This window comes from Phoca vitulina, unplaced genomic scaffold (assembly GCF_004348235.1).
Source record: "Phoca vitulina isolate PV1807 unplaced genomic scaffold, GSC_HSeal_1.0 scaffold46, whole genome shotgun sequence".
NCBI classification, from domain to species: Eukaryota; Metazoa; Chordata; class Mammalia; order Carnivora; family Phocidae; genus Phoca; species Phoca vitulina.
This window is the reverse complement of record NW_022589749.1, coordinates 6,333,402-6,350,473: the sequence shown is the minus strand read 5'-3', so window position 1 is coordinate 6,350,473 and position 17,072 is coordinate 6,333,402. Positions and strand designations below refer to the sequence as shown.

The window sequence follows — 17,072 nt, the reverse complement described above, 5'->3', positions numbered from 1 at the left end:
AGGAGGGCATGGGGCCCTCCCTTCTCTACAGTCAGCTTCTTCTTAATGCCAAAAGCTGGGTGCTAAGACACCCACACAGCCCACCTCCAGGAAGGGGGTCAGATCAGCACCACATTCTCAGGGCAGAAACCTCTCACAGCTAAACACAGAGAGCGAAGCTGAGGTAGTGAGTTCCCCGTGGCTGGAGGTATCCTAGGCTGGGCTACCGCTTAGCTGGGTTGAACCCCTGAGAACCAGTCCACCCTGGACTTTCCTTTATTCCATGAATGGAGCATCAGTCCCCCAGTCCTCCCAAAGTTTCACTTCTCTGGGCCTCAGTTGCCTCACCTGTAAAACGGGAATAATCCTGGTCCCTCCCTGGAAGAAACCGTGTGCAAGGAGAAAATGAGTTAGTGAAGGAAAGTGCCGAGTGCAGCATCTGACACACAGTAGGTGCTCAATAAATGCTCGCTTCGTTGTTACTGCTGTAGCTACCATCTGCCCCCTCGGCTCTCCTCCCGGCTCTTCCCTGTCTCTTGGCCTCACTCTCTTGTGCTCCCTGACTCTCCATGGTGCTCTCAGTCTCTAGGTCTGGGCTTTTGTTTCTTTAGGTCTCTCCCACCTGGTCTTGCCCTCTGCCCCCAGGTCTCCTGGTACCCCCTTGCCGCAGCACTTCCCATTTTGATCGAGGCCTCCCTTTGAGCAGTCTCTCTGTGCATGTGTGTCTCTCTGTGTCTCTGCGCCTCCCTCCCCCCCATCTCTCCCTCCCCCTGTGTTTTGATCTCTCTGCTTGTCTCTGCCCCAGGCGTGAACCACTCACTGGCTGCAGTGGCCGCGGCCGCCCCCACGCCCGGTCTCCGGGGCCCCGCTCCTGAAATCCTCCAGCTGACATTTGGCCAGAGCCCCTTTTCCCTCAGTGCAGCTGGAACAAGATTGGAATTTTTCAACCAAACATTCTTAAGAAACGAAGGGGAGTTTAGGGGACAGACAACAAAAGCAGACACACAAAAACAGGCCCAGAAACGGTCCGTGCTTGACACAGGTCCCTAATGGCCACGGGAGCACGCCCCCCCCGCCCCACCCCCGTCGCCGTGGTCACTGCAGCTGGGCGCCCTGGGGGCCCAAGAGGGAAGTGGTCTGCTCAGGGACACCCAGTGGAGTGGGTGGGTGAGAAAGACCAGCTGTGCTTCCAGGCCCCCAGTTTCCCAGGCTGAAGAACCTCCGGCCCCATCTTAGACCCATTGTTCTGGCCAAAAATCTAGGCCAAAGCCACTGGGGAGAAGTGTTCTTGCTCCCTTGGAAATCTGAAGATCGCAGCCCAGGCAGGTCACCCAGGACCCAGCCGGCCCCCCTCAGCCTGGTCCCCGGCCAGCCTGAGCCCGAGGTGGACGGATGGGCGGGTGGCAGACACGACGGGGTGCAGGGCCCAGCAAGGAGGATGGCAGCTGCCCTAATTACTCCAGCTCTCCAGGTTCCAATCTCGTTTGAAAAGGACTCCAGGGACGCAGCCTTTAATAACTACCAGTAAACAGGCAGGAAAATCGATACCTGGTAAATAGAGCCCTGGAGAGAGGGACGCCTGGGCTGGCTGGCCCTGACCTGCTGGGAGGGGCTCCCGGAGTCCTTCGTCGTGGGGCTGGCCAACACCGGCCTTTCCAGCCCTGTCCCCGCTTCCCCTTTCCACTCCCTCCGAGCCCTGACCTGTGCCAAGTAGGCTGCCTGTTTCCGTTGCAGACACCTCCTTTGCACAAGGATCCGTGCCTGGCGCTGGGAACGCAGGCGTGGGTCCGACCTGGTTCTTGTCCTCCTGAAAGTCATCCACCAGCAAAGGAGATTAAGAACAACAACGAATGATTTAATGACAATGCAAGGACACTTGGGCAATATAAAGCTGCATGTGCCAGCCATAGCAGCAGAAACAGAAAAGCAAGTCCAGGAAGAGGGGGACATGGGAAGGGTTTTGTTGGATGAATAGGAGTTCACCAAGTGAACGAGAGCTGGGACATGGGGAATGCGGGTAATGTATGTAGTAATAACAGCTGTCTTAGTTAACAGTCGTTGAGCACCTACTGTGGCCAAGCACTCTGCTGAGCACCTATGACCAGCATGATCTTGTTTTGTCCTACAGTAATTCTTTGGGGGTATGTATTCATACCCCCATTTTGCAGATGAAGACACTGAGGCTATGTGTGGAGCCAGGATTTAACATGGCCCATGAGATTTCTGAGTTGTTTCTCTCAACCACTTCATTCTGCACCTCCCATCTCTGACCCCACCCTGCCCAGCTCAAGACCTGACACCCAGAGGTTAATGAAAGCAAGTTCCCATCCTTTTCCTTACCATCCAGGGGTTATACCTTCCAGGTAACACAGCACCTTAACCCTCACTAGGAGGCTCAGGGCGGGACTTCAGGCACATCAGACCTGAAGATCATCTCTCACGAGCCCTCATTTTGCAGACGGGCAAACAGACTCTGGGAGGAGAAGACCAGCACTCAGGAGCAGAGCAGGAACAGGATCCAGAAATGTTTCCTCTAACCCCCTCTCAGGCCTGCCCTGGAGGAAGAGCATTGTCAAGGAAAAAATCGATATGCACACACTCAATTAAAATGATAAATCAGGCATCAAAATGAGGCAGCCCAGGAGACGGGGGAGGGGGGTATGTTCACATGATCGGCTTGAACAATACAGGAGTCCAGGGACTCCATCCTCACAGGTCTCTCTCACGTCCACGGCTGCAGCTGTCTGCCTCGATTTTCCCAGCTCTCGGGGTCTGGGCAGTTGACAGAGGCAGGGGTAGTCCATAACCCTTGGGATTCTGACAGAGGAGAGAGAGAGCAGAGGACAAGCTGTTCCAGCCCTGGGTAGGGACCCAAGTGAAGGTCAGGGAGAGTCTGTGCTCAGGAGAGAGAAGCCTGAGCAAGGCAGGGGGAGGCGGGGGTCTTCAGGAAGGTCCACGGTGGGTCCCCACCCATCTGGCTGCAGATCCCTGGGCCAGGCACCTTGGGGTTATGCCAGTTAACAGCCGAAATGCACTCCACGTTGTGAGGGTCTGCTGTCTGCCAGGCTCTGTGCTTGGCACTAGGGTATAGCAGTGAGCAAAGCAGTCAAGGTCCCTGACTTCTTGGGCTGACAGCCAGGTGGGAAGAGACAGAGAATAAAGAAAGTATGCAGATGAATATATCGTATCAGGTAGTGCTGAGTGCCAGAAGAAAAAGAACACCCAGCAAGAAGATGGCAACCGGGACAGCTGTGTTAGAAGGTGGTCTGGGAAAGTCTTTCTAAACAGGTGACATTGGAGCAGAGACCCAAAAGGAAGGAGGAAGGAAACTAGGAGAACATCTGGGGCCCCCCAAATAATATTCCGGGTGGAGGGAACAGCAGATGCAAAGCCCTGAGCCTGGACAGTGCTTGGGGTGTTGGAGGAACGGCAAGGAGGCCAGGGTAGCTGGAGTGGAGTGAGTGAGAGGGAGGTGGGAGGTAATAAGTCAGACAGGAAGACGGGACTTTGTAGACTCATGGGAGGAGTCTGGTAGACAATGGGGGCTTTGGAGGTCATAGCGAGGACTTTGGCTTTTATTCCCAGTAAGAGGGGAGGCCATGGGAGGATTTTGAGCAGAAGAAAGATGTAATCTGATTTGCATTGAAAAAGATCCCTCTGGCTGCCATGTGGGGAACAGACTACAGAATGCAAGGGCAGAAGCAGAGGCCAGTCGTGAGTCTACTGCAACAGTCTAGGCAGGAGAGAGACAGTGGGTTAGACCAGGTAGAATCACTGCAGTGAGAAGTGGTCAGGCCTGGGATGTATCTGAAGGTAGAGGGGACTGGGTCTACTAATGGACTGGATGTAAGGTATGAGGTAAGTCAGGGATGAGTCCAAATTTGGGGGTGGGTGGTATTGGGGTGCAAGCAGCTGGAAGGATAGAGCTCTATCCAGCATTTGCAATGAGAACCACTTCAGGAGGAGCAGGTTCAGGGTGGGGAAGCATCAGAGTTCTGCTTTAGCAGGGGTGAGTTTGAGATGCCCGTTGGACCTCCTCAGGAGCGTGCCGAGGAGGCAGCTGGATCCACAAGCTCTCAGAGGGAGAGGGTGGGTCTGGAAATGATGGATTTTGGAATCATCAGAGTGGTCCTTTTCACAACCTCACAAGGGGGTTGTGGGGTTGCTTATGCCCATTTTAGAGATGAGAAAGCTGGAGCTCAGGGATGTTGAGGCACGGGACCACAGTCACAGAGCTGGCACGTTGGGCAGTGGGGACTTGAAATGAAATCTGTCTGCCTCCCAGCCCCTGGTGCCCAGCCCAGTCCCTGGGCTCTGTGGCTCTTCACCGAATCCTCCCGGCAGCTCTGTGCAGGGGGGGGAGGGGGAGGGCGCGTCATGAGCTCGGCATCACCTTCATTTTCGAGCTGGGGCCACCAAGACCGAGGCAGGCTGAAGGGACTTGCCCACAGCTGAGAAGCAGTCAAGTGTGCAGCCTTCCTGCAGGTGTGCCGAGTGAGCCCAGCAAAACTATCCCTCCACAGTGGTCCCAAGGCACAGAGCAGGCTAAAGCCTCTGAGAAGTCCTGCAGCCTGGACCTCACCTTATCTGTTTTCATGCATTGCGCCAGGGAGCCCCTAGAGCTTTGGGAACATGAAGCAGTGGTTGAGAGCAAAACTTCAATGCCCTCATTTTTCCAAATGGGGGCATGAATACCCACCTGGCTGGGGTTATCATGTGGTTCTGTGCATTTTCAATGAGCACTGGGCGTGGAGCCCTCCAAAGAGCAGTCAGCAGATGTCTGTTAAAGGAAGGAACACATGAACAAACAGATGAATAAAAAACAAAGGAATTGGTGGGCGAAGGGATGGACAGACGCAGGAATGAGCAAAAGGCATGAAGGAACGCAAGAGTAACCGCACCCCAAAAGGATCAGGGTCTGAACTAGGAAATGCATTCATACACTCACCAATGATCTGTGGAGAGCACCTACTGTGTGCAGGCGCTGGGGACACAGCAGGGAGGAAAACGAAGTCCCTGCCTTGGTGACATTCTAGTGAGAGGAGACAGACAAGATAAATAGGTAAAATATAACTTATGCCAGATGGAGAAAACCAAGCAGGGATGGAGAGAGAGAAAAGGAAGTATGTGGAGGGGTGGCACATTTTTAAATAGGGTGGCAGTAAATGAGGGAATGGCTGAATGCATGAATTAAATTAGGGAGTGAGAAGACATGCACCAGTGAGAAGCATAAGGGATGACTGCAGGCATGGGTGAAGGATCGAATGAAAGAATTATTGAATGAACGAACCCAGGAAGATATGAATCCAAGAACTAAGGCGCGAATGAATGAATGAACAAATGAGCCAATGGAAGAGTGGTTGCGTGAAGAGATGAATTTGTGCTTGAATTAAAGCACCGATGAGGGGATGGATGAATGAAGGAAGTTTGGAATGAGGCAAGAAGGCCGGCCTGCCCCCCACTGCTCGCACGGCCATGGCCCGGCTGTCCCTGCTCCCCGCACCCGGGTCCGAACAGCCCCCGCAGCCCCTCGCCCCCGCCCCACTCCCCACTCCCCCGGGGCCTGTGCGGCCACCGCTCCGGTGTGGGTGCCGACCCCGGAGGGTGGGGGGCGCCCCCCCCCGCTCTGACCGCCCTCCCCTTGTGAGCGCAGGCACCATGCGGCCCGTGCGGCGCAACTTCTACGACCCGTCGTCGGCGCCGGGCAAGGGCATCGTGTGGGAGTGGGAGAACGACGGCGGCGCGTGGACGGCCTACGACATGGACATCTGCATCACCATCCAGAACGCCTACGAGAAGCAGCACCCGTGGCTCGACCTCTCGTCGCTCGGCTTCTGCTACCTCATCTACTTCAACAGCATGTCGCAGATGAACCGCCAGACGCGCCGCCGCCGCCGCCTGCGCCGCCGCCTGGACCTCGCCTACCCGCTCACCGTCGGCTCCATCCCCAAGTCGCAGTCGTGGCCCGTGGGCGCCAGCTCGGGCCAGCCCTGCTCGTGCCAGCAGTGCCTGCTGGTCAACAGCACGCGCGCCGCCTCCAACGCCATCCTGGCCTCGCAGCGCCGCAAGGCGCCCCCCGCGCCCCCGCAGCCGCCGCCGCCGCCGGGAGGGCCGCCGGGCGCGCTCGCGGTGCGCCCCAGCGCTACCTTCGCGGGCGCCGCGCTCTGGGCCGCGCCCGCCGCCGGCCCCGCCGAGCCGGCGGCGCCCCCGCGGAGCCCGAGCGCCCCCGGCGGCGCGCCCACCCCGGGGCAGAACAACCTCAACCGGCCCGGGCCCCAGCGCGCCACCGGCGTGAGCGCACGCGCCTCCATCCCGCCGGGGTAAGACGGGCCCCCGGGCGCAGGGTGGCTGCCCTCCGGGGCTAGGAGCGCAGAATCGCAGTGATCCTAACAGTCACAAGCAATATCTAGCATCTAGTAGGTGTTCACTTTGTGCCAAGCGTTAATTAAGCACCTTAACGCGCTCGGGGACGCTACGTACGAGGTAGGTACCAGCATCACCCCCAATTGACGCATGAGAACGCCCAAGCACGGGGTTGGGGGGGGTTCCTAACTACCCCCAGGATCCCATGATTCACAAGCCCGGGGGCCACAGCAGCAGTCATGGTGCGAGCTCCGTGTGTATCCCTTGCTCAACTCTCTGCCGCACCTCACTTACTACTCCAGACGGTTCTATCATGCCCAGGTTGCAGGTGGGGAGGCCGAGGCTGGGAGAGGCATGTTACCTTCTGACAGTCACCCGGCTGGAGAGCAGGGCTCGGAATTCCGAGCCAGGCGGATTCCAGAGACTGTGTTGTCTTGGAATTTTTAGAGGGTTCTTGCCTCTCCCCCAAGTCTCACGTCCATCTCGTGTGGAGGCTCCAACAAGCACTGGCCACTTGTTCGGAATATTTCCCCGATAGGGCACACCTGAAGTATCCCTGTTACTCTGGGCTGATACTGTGGTTTTCCGGGGGGGGGGGGGGCGGCTCTGGAGACTCCTGGCTGGCCTGGGGTAGTGGCAGGAGGGGTGGTGGACGAGGAGAAGTCAGGCCCGCAGGAGCCAGCCTCTCTGCTCTTGTTTAGCCAGAGCAGCCCTTTCAGGAATCTCCTATGAATTGGCTTTCCCAGCAGGATTTCACTGAGGAAATCCCCCTGGGTGAGGGCATCCCAGGCCCCAGGATAGGGACCCAGCGACAGTCTGTCAGCTGCCTGCCCTAGAGCCCTGACTCCATCAGTCTCAGCCTGACGGAGTGGGAATGAGAAGGAGGAGCAAAGACCTTGACCTTGAGACAGATCAGAAGGGAAATGACCAGGTGGGGTGTGGGCCGTGGTGCCCAAGAGGAGGGGTGGGCACCAAGCATGGTGTGCTTCTCTCACCGTGGCATGATCCAGGGAAGACCAGCAAAGGTCAGATCTGGATAGAACCTTTGAGGTCTCCACCTCCAGGCTGGAGAAGGGACGGGACCCTAAAGCTGGCTGCCTTGTCTGCCTTCTGTCCCTTTGAAAGTGACTGCTTGGGTTCAGACGCCCTCTCAGCCACGTCTGAGTTATGTGGTCTGGGGCGCGCATCCTTCCCCTTCACTGAGCCGCAGCCTCATCACCTGGCAAATGGGAGCAGGATGTCCATTGTGTGGGGACGCTGTGGACCTGAACGATAGTTGGCACCCAGGGAGAGGGTTGGCGTGGGGGCAAGAGAGCCGCCGTGGGGGCTCGGAGCAGTGAATTACTCCTGATTCTTCGGGTGGCTTGCAGGAGCGGCCTCCTGCCTCCTCACATTTCCCTGAGCCTTCCCTTCAGGTCGTTCCTGCGGGATAAGAGGGAGGGCCATGGGGACAAGCAGAGGTGCACCCCGTGTGGCCCGGTGCCAACAGAGAGGAGCCCCATGGAGGTCAAAAGTCCTCTCGGGGAGGCGTTGCAGGAGGGACTCACCCACTTGGGGTCATGGGACTGGAGTGTTCCTTGTAGGTAGCAGCCTGGCTCTGTTATGAGAAAGGAGGGCTGGCAGGCCCCCAAATGACAGCAAGCGTAGTCAGCAAGCTGAAGTGGGTGTGGAGGGGGCAGGACCAGGGAAGTTCAGGGACCTTGGCAGCAAAAATTTGAGAACCTTCTCTCTGGGGCTGTATTGTTGTAACCCACTAATGGGTTATGAAATCAAAAGGTTGTAACCAGATTTTTCTTGGAAGGGAATAGAATGGAATGGAGTGAAATGCGATAGAATAGAATAGAATAGAATAGAATAGAATAGAATAGAATATGCAGGCATATATCCTACATAGTGATCGTAAGAATTGGTCCAGGAACGTTTTGCATCACTTTTACCATGTGTTCAGTGGATTTCCAGGTGAAGTGGATTTCTTAGTCACTGATGAACTTTGTGCAATCCAGTGTTTCAGAGCTGGCTGGGAATTACTCAGCTTTTATTGCTCAGTATTAATTCTCCAAGTATGTACCGTGGGTGTGTGTTCACAGAACTGAACAAGACACGTGGGGCCCAGAGTGATGGGGAGACAGACATACAGCAAGTAAATGAGTAAATGAACACAATCGCTGGAGAGAGAGGGAAGCGCTTGGAGGTATGGGGACAGGGTGGTATGATCGAGAGGGAATGAGGGGGCGTCAGGGAAGACCCCTCTGAGGAGGTAGCGAGATCTGGAAAAAGGCTGTTCCAGATTGAGGGAATAGCATATGCAATTCAGCGGGGCTTGGAGAACATGGTACATTCAGGGAAGGACATCTCAGGTAGTGGCCCTGCAGGTGCAAAGGGGTGGGGGTAGGAATGTGGCCAGCAGGTTCTGGGGACCGTACAAGGATGGAGGTTTCCTGCTGGAACAGTAGGTGCTGAGAATTTTCCCAAATGGGGGTATAGAGTGAGATTGTGTGGAGCCTTAGGGGAGCCTGGGCTTTTTGCTACCAACAGTGGGGAGCTATAGAGTGTGCTTGAGCTCAAGAGGGCTATGGGGAGAAGAAGAATTTCTCCTTGGGAGTGCTGTGCTGATCATTGACCATGTCCTCCCGTGACCTGCTGGAACTCCGTTCTCCCAGCCATGCGCCCCTACCCAGTGTGTACTGGGTGTGTACTGCCCCTGGGAGCCGTTTGTTACCCTCTCTGAGAACAGACATTGGCCTGGAAAGGGGGGGTGGAAACTGTCAAGGGCTTTCTCACCCCTCCCCAGCCACGCAGACCCTGCCCAGCCAGATAAGGCTGTGTCAAGGCCCCCTCCCCTCCCCTCCAAGGAACCCCAGCTAAAAATACTCTGTGTGGCTCAGAGTGGGGTGTGAGCCCAGGACCTGTGGGGTCTGCCTTGGAATGAGGGGGTGTGAGGAAGGCGGGTGGGGGCAGCCGACCCTGGTTCCTCCCGGCTGAAGCCTCTGCTGCCAGGGCACAGCCTATGAGGGGAGGCAGACGGGGGTCTCTGCGGAGCCAGGCAGCCAGCCCCCCAGGCTTCGCCCTGGTCCCCCACACCCCCGAGCCCTCATGGCCTTCCACATGGTCTCTCTGACTCTATGTTTATGTGTCCAGTTTCCTCTTTGTGAGGACAGCAGTCCTAGGTTAGGGCCCGCCCTAAAGTCCTCAGACCTCATTCTAATCCCCTCTGCGAGGACCCGCTCTCCAAAGTGTCTGAGGCACTGGGGGTAAGGACTTCAACATTGGAGTTCTAGGGGGACACAGCCCAGCTGATAACAGTATCTCTATGTAGGGGTCTCTGTGTCTCTCTGTCCATCTGTCTGTCTGTGGTTCCCCTCGGCCACCTTTCCTTTTCCTTCCTGCCCCCTTCTCTGCACTTCCTTCTGTCCCACAGGACTGACACAGACCCCGAGTCCAGTCCTTTCCCGGCTGGGTGACCTTGGGCGCATGGCTTCGCCTCCCTAGCCTCAGTTTCCCTCTCTGCCAAACGGAGCTAAAACCACTGCCACTCACGTGTGCCGGCTCAGCAGGGCCCATGGCGTGCAAAGCTTTAATATTGCCCACCCCGTATGATCACTTCCCAGCCGCATCTCAGCCCCGGGTGGGGACTAGGACGGGAGAGGGGCCCCGACTTGCCCAAGGTCACACAGCCCGTCGGGCCAGAGCGGGCCCCTGGCCTGGGTACTTTTCCACTGCCCCTGTGTTGGGGCAGGGAGCCAGCTGGCAGTCCGGGCCTGGGGGACACGCAGGGGTGGGGGAAGATCCGCCCTGTCTCCTGGGAGGGCAGCGTCCAGCACTTTGGAACGCAGCTGCGGGGCAGACTCAGAGTTTCCACCCCACGTGGTGGAGGGGAGAGAGGGGACAGCTGCAGGCCTGTTTCCATTTACTGAGCACTTGCTTTGTCCCAGGCCTCATTTCACGGCCTCTACACACGTTGCCTGTCTGAATGCCCACAGAAGCCCCACGCGGCAAGTCCGATTTTCCCCACTCTTCACGTGAAGAAACGAGGCTCCGAAAGGCTGACACTTGCTCAAGGTCCCCCAGTTGGTGTGTGATTCGAAATCCCCAGTCGGCCAGGGTACTGGGGTGCCCTATCCCCCTGCCTGTCCACCCCAGGTTTCCTGCCAGGGTCCCAGAGACCCGGCCTGATCGCACAGGGCGTCAGGGATCCCCAGGGGGAGTGGCCGGGCCCCGCTTCGGCCCCCTGCCTCACTGTGTGACCCCAGTGGGACTCATTGCCCCCTCTGGTCCCCAGTTACTGCACCTGTGATGCGGGGCCGCCGTCCAGCATGAGGCCAGATGTCAAAGTGCCCGTGTTTCTGAGCCTGCACACACCGTCTACATGGCCCGCCAGCAGCAGGAAGGGGTGCTTCTCCCGTTCATCCCCAGCAGGCTTGCACCCACGCCAACCTGAGCGGTGCCCTAGCGATGGCCCCTCTGGTTCTTCGTGAGCCTGAGAACCTCTCCTGTTTGCTGGCCGCCAGTGGTTCCTTCTTTCGCCAATTACTTGTCTATTCCTTTTGCTTATCCTTCTCTTGGGCTGTTTGTTTCTTCCTTATTGATTTGCACATGTTCCTTGTGTGTTAAGGGTCTTAACCCTTTATCTGTCGTCTTTTTATCTGTCACAGTTTGCTGCTTCTTTTGACCTTCTTTATAGCCTTATGTTCACCTGTTTTTAAATGAATTAGCCCATATATATCGAGCAACTACTGTGTGCCAGGCATTGTTTGGGGCCCTGGGGATGCAACAAGGAACAAAGCAGATAATCCCTCCCCTCCCGGAACCACAGTCTAGTGAGAGACAAACAGTAAACGAAATAAATAAATTCTAGAATGTGGTCCAGAGAGGAGTAACTGCTGCTGAAGGAACATAAAGAGTGGGCAACACATAAGGACTGATGAGAGGGATGTGATTTTAAATAAGGAGGTCACAAGAGGCCTCCCTGAGAATGTAACATTTGAGCAAAGACTCAAGGAGGTTAAAAAGCAAGCCACGCAGAGAACTGTGGGAAGAGCATTCCAGACAGAGGGAGCAGCTTGTGCAAAGGCCCTGAGGCAGGAGCAGGCCTGGTATGTTTGAGGAGGTCGGTGTGGCTGGAGAGGCTGCAGGGGGTGGGGTGGGGGGTCAGAGATGAAATGGGGCCAGTCCTCTAGGGCCCTGAGACTGTGGGGGGTCTTGGGCTTTGATTCTGAGTGAAATGGAAGCCCGCGGCGTTGTCAGCTGCAGAGAGACGGGTGTGACTTTGTTGTAACAGGTTCCCTCTGGATATTGAGAATATGCCGCGGGTGGGGCTGATGCAGGAGGCAGGAGCCCATCTGGAGGTGGGCTTTGATATTGTTGGTGTATTTGGGTGTTTTCCTCCTGTTTTTTACTTCCACCAGTGATTTTACGTTTTTATTTTAAAGAATTCAAATTTGGTTCTTCAGTTAATAGGTATTACATTTCAATGCTTCAAAACCAACAAAGTACTGAAAAGTACACCATGAAAAGTCTCACCCTTACCGTGTCCCCCCATCGGGCCTGTGGCCTGCCCACCCTCCCCCTTTTCCTGGCCTCACTGGTGTGCAGTCTCCCCTCCCTCCAGCGCCTCACCACAAGGTCAAACCAAACACCCCCACGCCCCAGACCTGAAGCACTTCCTGCCCTGCTCCCTGGGAGGCCAAACCACACACTCCTGTCTGCATGTGGCTGCCCCAGGCCGTGGGAACCGCCAGCCCAGCCCTCCCCTCCCCTCCCCCGCCCGGGTTCCCCTGACAGAGCCCTGCTCTAGGGGGCTGGGAGCCCAGGGGGTTAAATGAGAGTGATGCTCTCCCCCATCGAGAGGCTTTCCCCCAGGCCTCTCGATAAATCTGGCCCTAAGTGGCAACGAGACCCCCAAAAGTCTCTCTAGGGGACTTTTCACCCTTTATTCCCTAGGAGTGGACAGGGGCAGGGATGAGAGGTCCCATCGGACAGAGGGGAAACTGAGGCCCACAGAAGCTCAGAGCTTGTCCAGGCAGAATGGGGAAATGAGCAAAGGCCTCCAGACAGCCGCCATTGATGGCCTGTGGTTTTGCTGGGCCCGGGGAGCACCCTGGAGCTCACTGTGATGTCCTCAGCCCCAGGCCCTGCAGAGGGGGGTGGGAGTGGAGACTTGGCTGGCCGCAGGTACAGGTGGAGGGGGCACTGAATGGGGGCAGGTGAGGGGAGCAGGCCCAAGGAACTTGGGGGATCCCCAAGGGCTGTTCAACTTCCTTCTCCCATGACATGGCGCTCTCACTTCTGCCCGTTCATTACCCACTTGGAACCCAACTGACTGAAGCTGGAGCCTCCCAAGGTCCCCCAAGGGACCACGGGGTAAGTGCCAGGTGTCCTGACAGCCCCTGAGGCCAATCAGGGGACCTGGAAACCATCACCAGAGAATGGGACATGCCTGGCGTCTATCCAGGGTATGGCAGCAGGGGGCAGACAGGGAGGCCAGATGTGGGCAGAGGGATGGAAACGCAGTTGGCCTATAGGGAATGTCCATGTGGCTTCCTTCTTCCCTGGGGTCCTGAACTCCCCTTTATGCCTGGGACAGAGAGAGCGTTAGCCAGAGCAAGCACATGGGTCCACTCATATAGCTCCTCATGCAGCCTACCTGGGCCTGAGCCAGCTCCAGGGTCCAGGTCAAGAACTTCAGCCCACCTGTAGGGTCCGGTGGGCTCAGAAAGCTTGCTCAACTCCAGATGGCCCCACAGATCCGCCTGGTGGGGTCAGCCCTGGCCTCTGATTCAGAAACTCCAGGAACCGATGCCAGGTGCACCACTAACCAGCTGGGTGACCTTAGTGAAGTCATTTCCCTTCTCTTGGCCTCAGTCCCATCATCCATAAAACAAATGACAAACAGATTTCATCTCATGCACCATCTCTGCTTGAAAGGTTACGTCTTCCAGGAGCATTCTTGAGGAGGAGTCTGAAGTTGCATTTTGGCTTAGTAGAAAGGAGTGCTGAGATCGATTGGTGATGCCTGCCATGGGTGCAGGATTGGTAAGAGTACTACACACGCCATGTATTTGCCATCCCTGCTTCAACCTTGTCTCGTGGGGGATGTTGGTATTAGAACTGCTGTTTCTAAGGGCACTATGGGTTCTCTGAAGGGACCACAGAGTAGCAGGCCAATTTCTTCTTTGGTTCAACTCTTCCATTCAGTACTTCTTGAGAACCCATTTGCATGGAGTTTCCTCTGCAATCCTAGGGCCCCAGGGCTGGTTCAGACACATTTCTAGAAGCTCACAACCTGGTGCAAGAGATAGAAGTGGAACTATAAAACCAGAAAGCAAGATAAAATGTCTGTATCCTAAAAAAAGAGAGAGAGAGAGAGAGAGAGAGGGAGAAACATGGTCCCTTGGGAATTAAAAGGGGGTGGCTATGAATCCACTTGAGGTAGATCAGAAAAGACCTCAGGAAGACAGTGGCCTTTGAACCTGTCTTCAAAGAACAGATGTGAATTGGGAATAGACAGTAGGGACAGGCAGGAGAAACAGTGTGGCAGAGGTGCCCAGGCAGGAAAAGGGCAGGGAACAGTGTGAGGAACAGCAGCTACAAAAATCTCACATTATCTCACCCTGCCTTTGAGCATTGCCTTCCAACCAGCGTAGATATGAAGCATCTCTGCTCTTCTTTGGCAAGGAGGAAACCTAAACACCCCACCCCTCTTTCCCAGACTAATCCCGGGGGTTTTTCTCTCAGACAGAGCCTCCTGCCTGGGCCGCTAAGCCATGATGAGGGAACTTGGTTCTGTCATATGGCTAAGAGCACAGACTCTGGAGTCTGACAGCCTGGGCTGGAATCCTGGCTCTACCACTGGCAAATTACTTCAGCTCTCTGGGCCTCAGTTTTTCACTCTCTGTAGACGGATGTCACAGACTTTGGGGTACGATTAGATGAGGGAGTGAAGCAGGACAACATCATCGGGCCCATAGTGAATACCTGGAATTTTTGACCAGGGAGAACACCCCACTGTCTGTCTCTGTGTGGCACATTCACTAAGACAATTTCTGTGCAATGCCCGGGTTCCCCAAAACCTCACCATGAAACCTCTGCCCCAAGTGGGATGTGGAGCATTTCTGGGAATTTCTCAGGGGATGTTTGCTTTGGCTGTTGGGCCGGATGCCACCTGAGTGTGAGTACTGGCAGAGAAGCTCCAGGGGACTAGAGGCCGCAGACGGTGTTTCTCTGGGACACCTGCTTCGAGGCTCACTTCAAATATGTGCAGAGAACCCCTGGGGAGAATGCACCTGAGCATGTGCTCGTGAGTCACCTGCTCAGAATGTTCCCACCAAATTCAGCCTCCCTTTCTTCATGCAACAAGTGTTTATCAAACACCTGCTATGGGTGCAGGATTGGTAAGAGTACTACACACGCCATGTATTTGCCATGTCAGGTGGTCAAGGAAGGTCTCTCTGAGGAGGTGAACTAGGAGAGCCATTCAGCATCTGGGGGGAAAGCCTTGGGCAGAGGGCACAGCAGGTGCAAAGGCCTTGACAGGGGACTATGCTCAGTGGGTTAGAGCCACAGCAGATGTGTCCAGAGAAGAGAGATGGAACGGGTAGGAGATGAGGTCACAGAGGCAGGGAGGGCCTGGTCAGACCAAAGACTTTATAATCAGGTCATGGTTAGTGCTAGGACAATCAATCAGTCGATAAGGTAATGCAAAGACAGAGATTTCTCTGGAGTAAAATGGTAGGGAAAGTCTCTGATAAGGTGACATTTGAGCATAAATCTGTGTTAAGTGAGGGATCAAGGCGTGAGGATATCTGGGGAAGAGCATTCTGGGAGAGAGAGATCAGCAAGTGCAAAGGCCCTGGGGTGGGAATGTGGCTGGTGTGTTCGAGGAACAGCACGAAGAGCAGGGAGGCTGGGGTAGAATGGGTGAGGGGTGACCACAGGGGAAACAGAGTTCAAGGGGTAGGTATTGGCTATCTCACATAGGGTAAGGAGGTTGGCTTTTACTCTGAGCAAGGTAGGATCTGTGCGGGGTTGAGGGCAGAGGAAGAACAGGACCTGATGCAGAGGTGGGAAAGACAGCAAGAAAACCAGCGTGGCAGTGGGACCCATCTCCACCTTGGGGTGGTCAGGCCTGTCTTCTGGTCAGAGCAGATCTCAAGGGGGCCTGATGGCTTCCTACTACCCTTTGTCAGGCTGGGCCCCAAGAGGGTGGAGCAGAGAGTGCAGGCCGGCCCCCCTTCCGGGAGGCCTGCGGGCAGCAAACTCTTGTCCAGGGCAGGAGGATGTGCTCGCTGACTCGGAGGAAACGGTGCGTCCCACATCAAAAGGGGGCCCCGGGTGGCTCCCACGCTCGGGCATCGTGGGAACCCTGCTACCCTGGGTTCTCTCAGGGGGCCTGCAGATTCAGAGAGGCTGGGGGCTGCCTTCACACTGTTCCCTAGCTCATGATGAGTAAATAAAAACCAGCCCCACTGTCACACCCTATCCACAACCTTCCCAGGAGCAAGACAAATTTTTGTAAATCGGGCTCTGTGGTTTTTAAGCGTTGCCAGAAATTGTAGGGCAGCCGAGATTTAGAAACCTTCCCTTTCTGAGGTGCCCCCCTGCCTAAATCCCAGGCCAAAGACTCAGCAAGACCAAGGTCATGAGCTGGACCAGATGCTGGACATCAGATAGACCTGAGGTAGCGAACTGTCCTCACTGATTAGCAGAGGCTGTGCTGAAGATTCTGCTCAGCTTGAGAGTGCTGTGATGGATTAGTGATGTCCGCCACAGGTAGGAGACAAGAAGTAGTGGTTTGCATACTAAATATTGTTCTTGCCATCCATTTTACAGATAGCCCTGGAGAAAAGGAAGGATTTTTTTTTTTTTTTTTTTTATGAGACAAAGGAAGAAAGGAGGTAGGGGAGACCTAGACATACTGAGGTCCTTAGCGTTGTGCCTACACTAGAACTCTTTTGAAGGACAGGACAGGGAAGAGGAGAAGCTTGAGGTACATGCCCCTTTGCTTTCCCGTAAGAAAGAGTAGGGGAAGGGGTGAGATTAGGTGATACCCTGCAGGAAGGTCCTGGAGGATTATGACAGGCCCCAAGAGGGTCAGATGGAAACTCAGCCCCATCTCTTGGGTCCCAGCAGGCTGCTAGAAGGAGGATATCCTTCTCCACTCACACCCCTGCACCAAACTATGAGCTTTGCATGTTTTAACTCGCTGAACCCTCACAAGGCTTTATCCCCATTACAGATGGGGAAATTGAGGCACAGCACCTTTCTGCACACACACACCTCAACTGACCAGGTGCTGGGGGTCCCATGGTACCTGCCCGCCAATAGCACCCCCCTCCGGGGCTGTGTTCAGTGGTTCAGGCCACCAAAGTGTTCGATGACCCCGACTCTGCTCCAGACACTCTCCACACCCTCAGAAGGCTCTGGGAGGAGTGCTGCAGGGGACCCAGATTAAGTCTGTGTTGCTGAGCAGGCAGAGTGGAGAGGCTGTGTGCGGTGATGGGTGCATAGGACTCTGTGCAAAGTGTGGGCCTCCCCAGCCAAGCAGCTATGTGTCTGTGGGTCTGCACGTGTCCCATGTGCAGTGTGGCTGCAGGCGCTGGGTTCTCTCGTCTGATGGCATGCCCTCATGGCGTGTGCATGGGTGCGCCTCCACGTGTGGTGTTTACCATGCAGGAGTGTGTGCGTGCGTCTGAATCCGTGCATGTTTGCAAGGGGTGTGTTCCCTGAGATCC

At 55.8% G+C, this 17,072-nt stretch overlaps 1 protein-coding gene across 1 annotated transcript in view; it reads left to right on the top strand.

The window, feature by feature from the left end:
• DTX1 (deltex E3 ubiquitin ligase 1) overlaps positions 1-17,072 on the top strand; it is a 35,681-nt gene that overhangs the window by 12,561 nt on the left and 6,048 nt on the right. Inside the window, exon 3 of the mRNA XM_032431258.1 lies at positions 5,633-6,299. Within this exon, the coding sequence (XP_032287149.1) occupies positions 5,633-6,299 (667 nt within the window). The remainder of the gene's footprint in view (positions 1-5,632; positions 6,300-17,072) is intronic.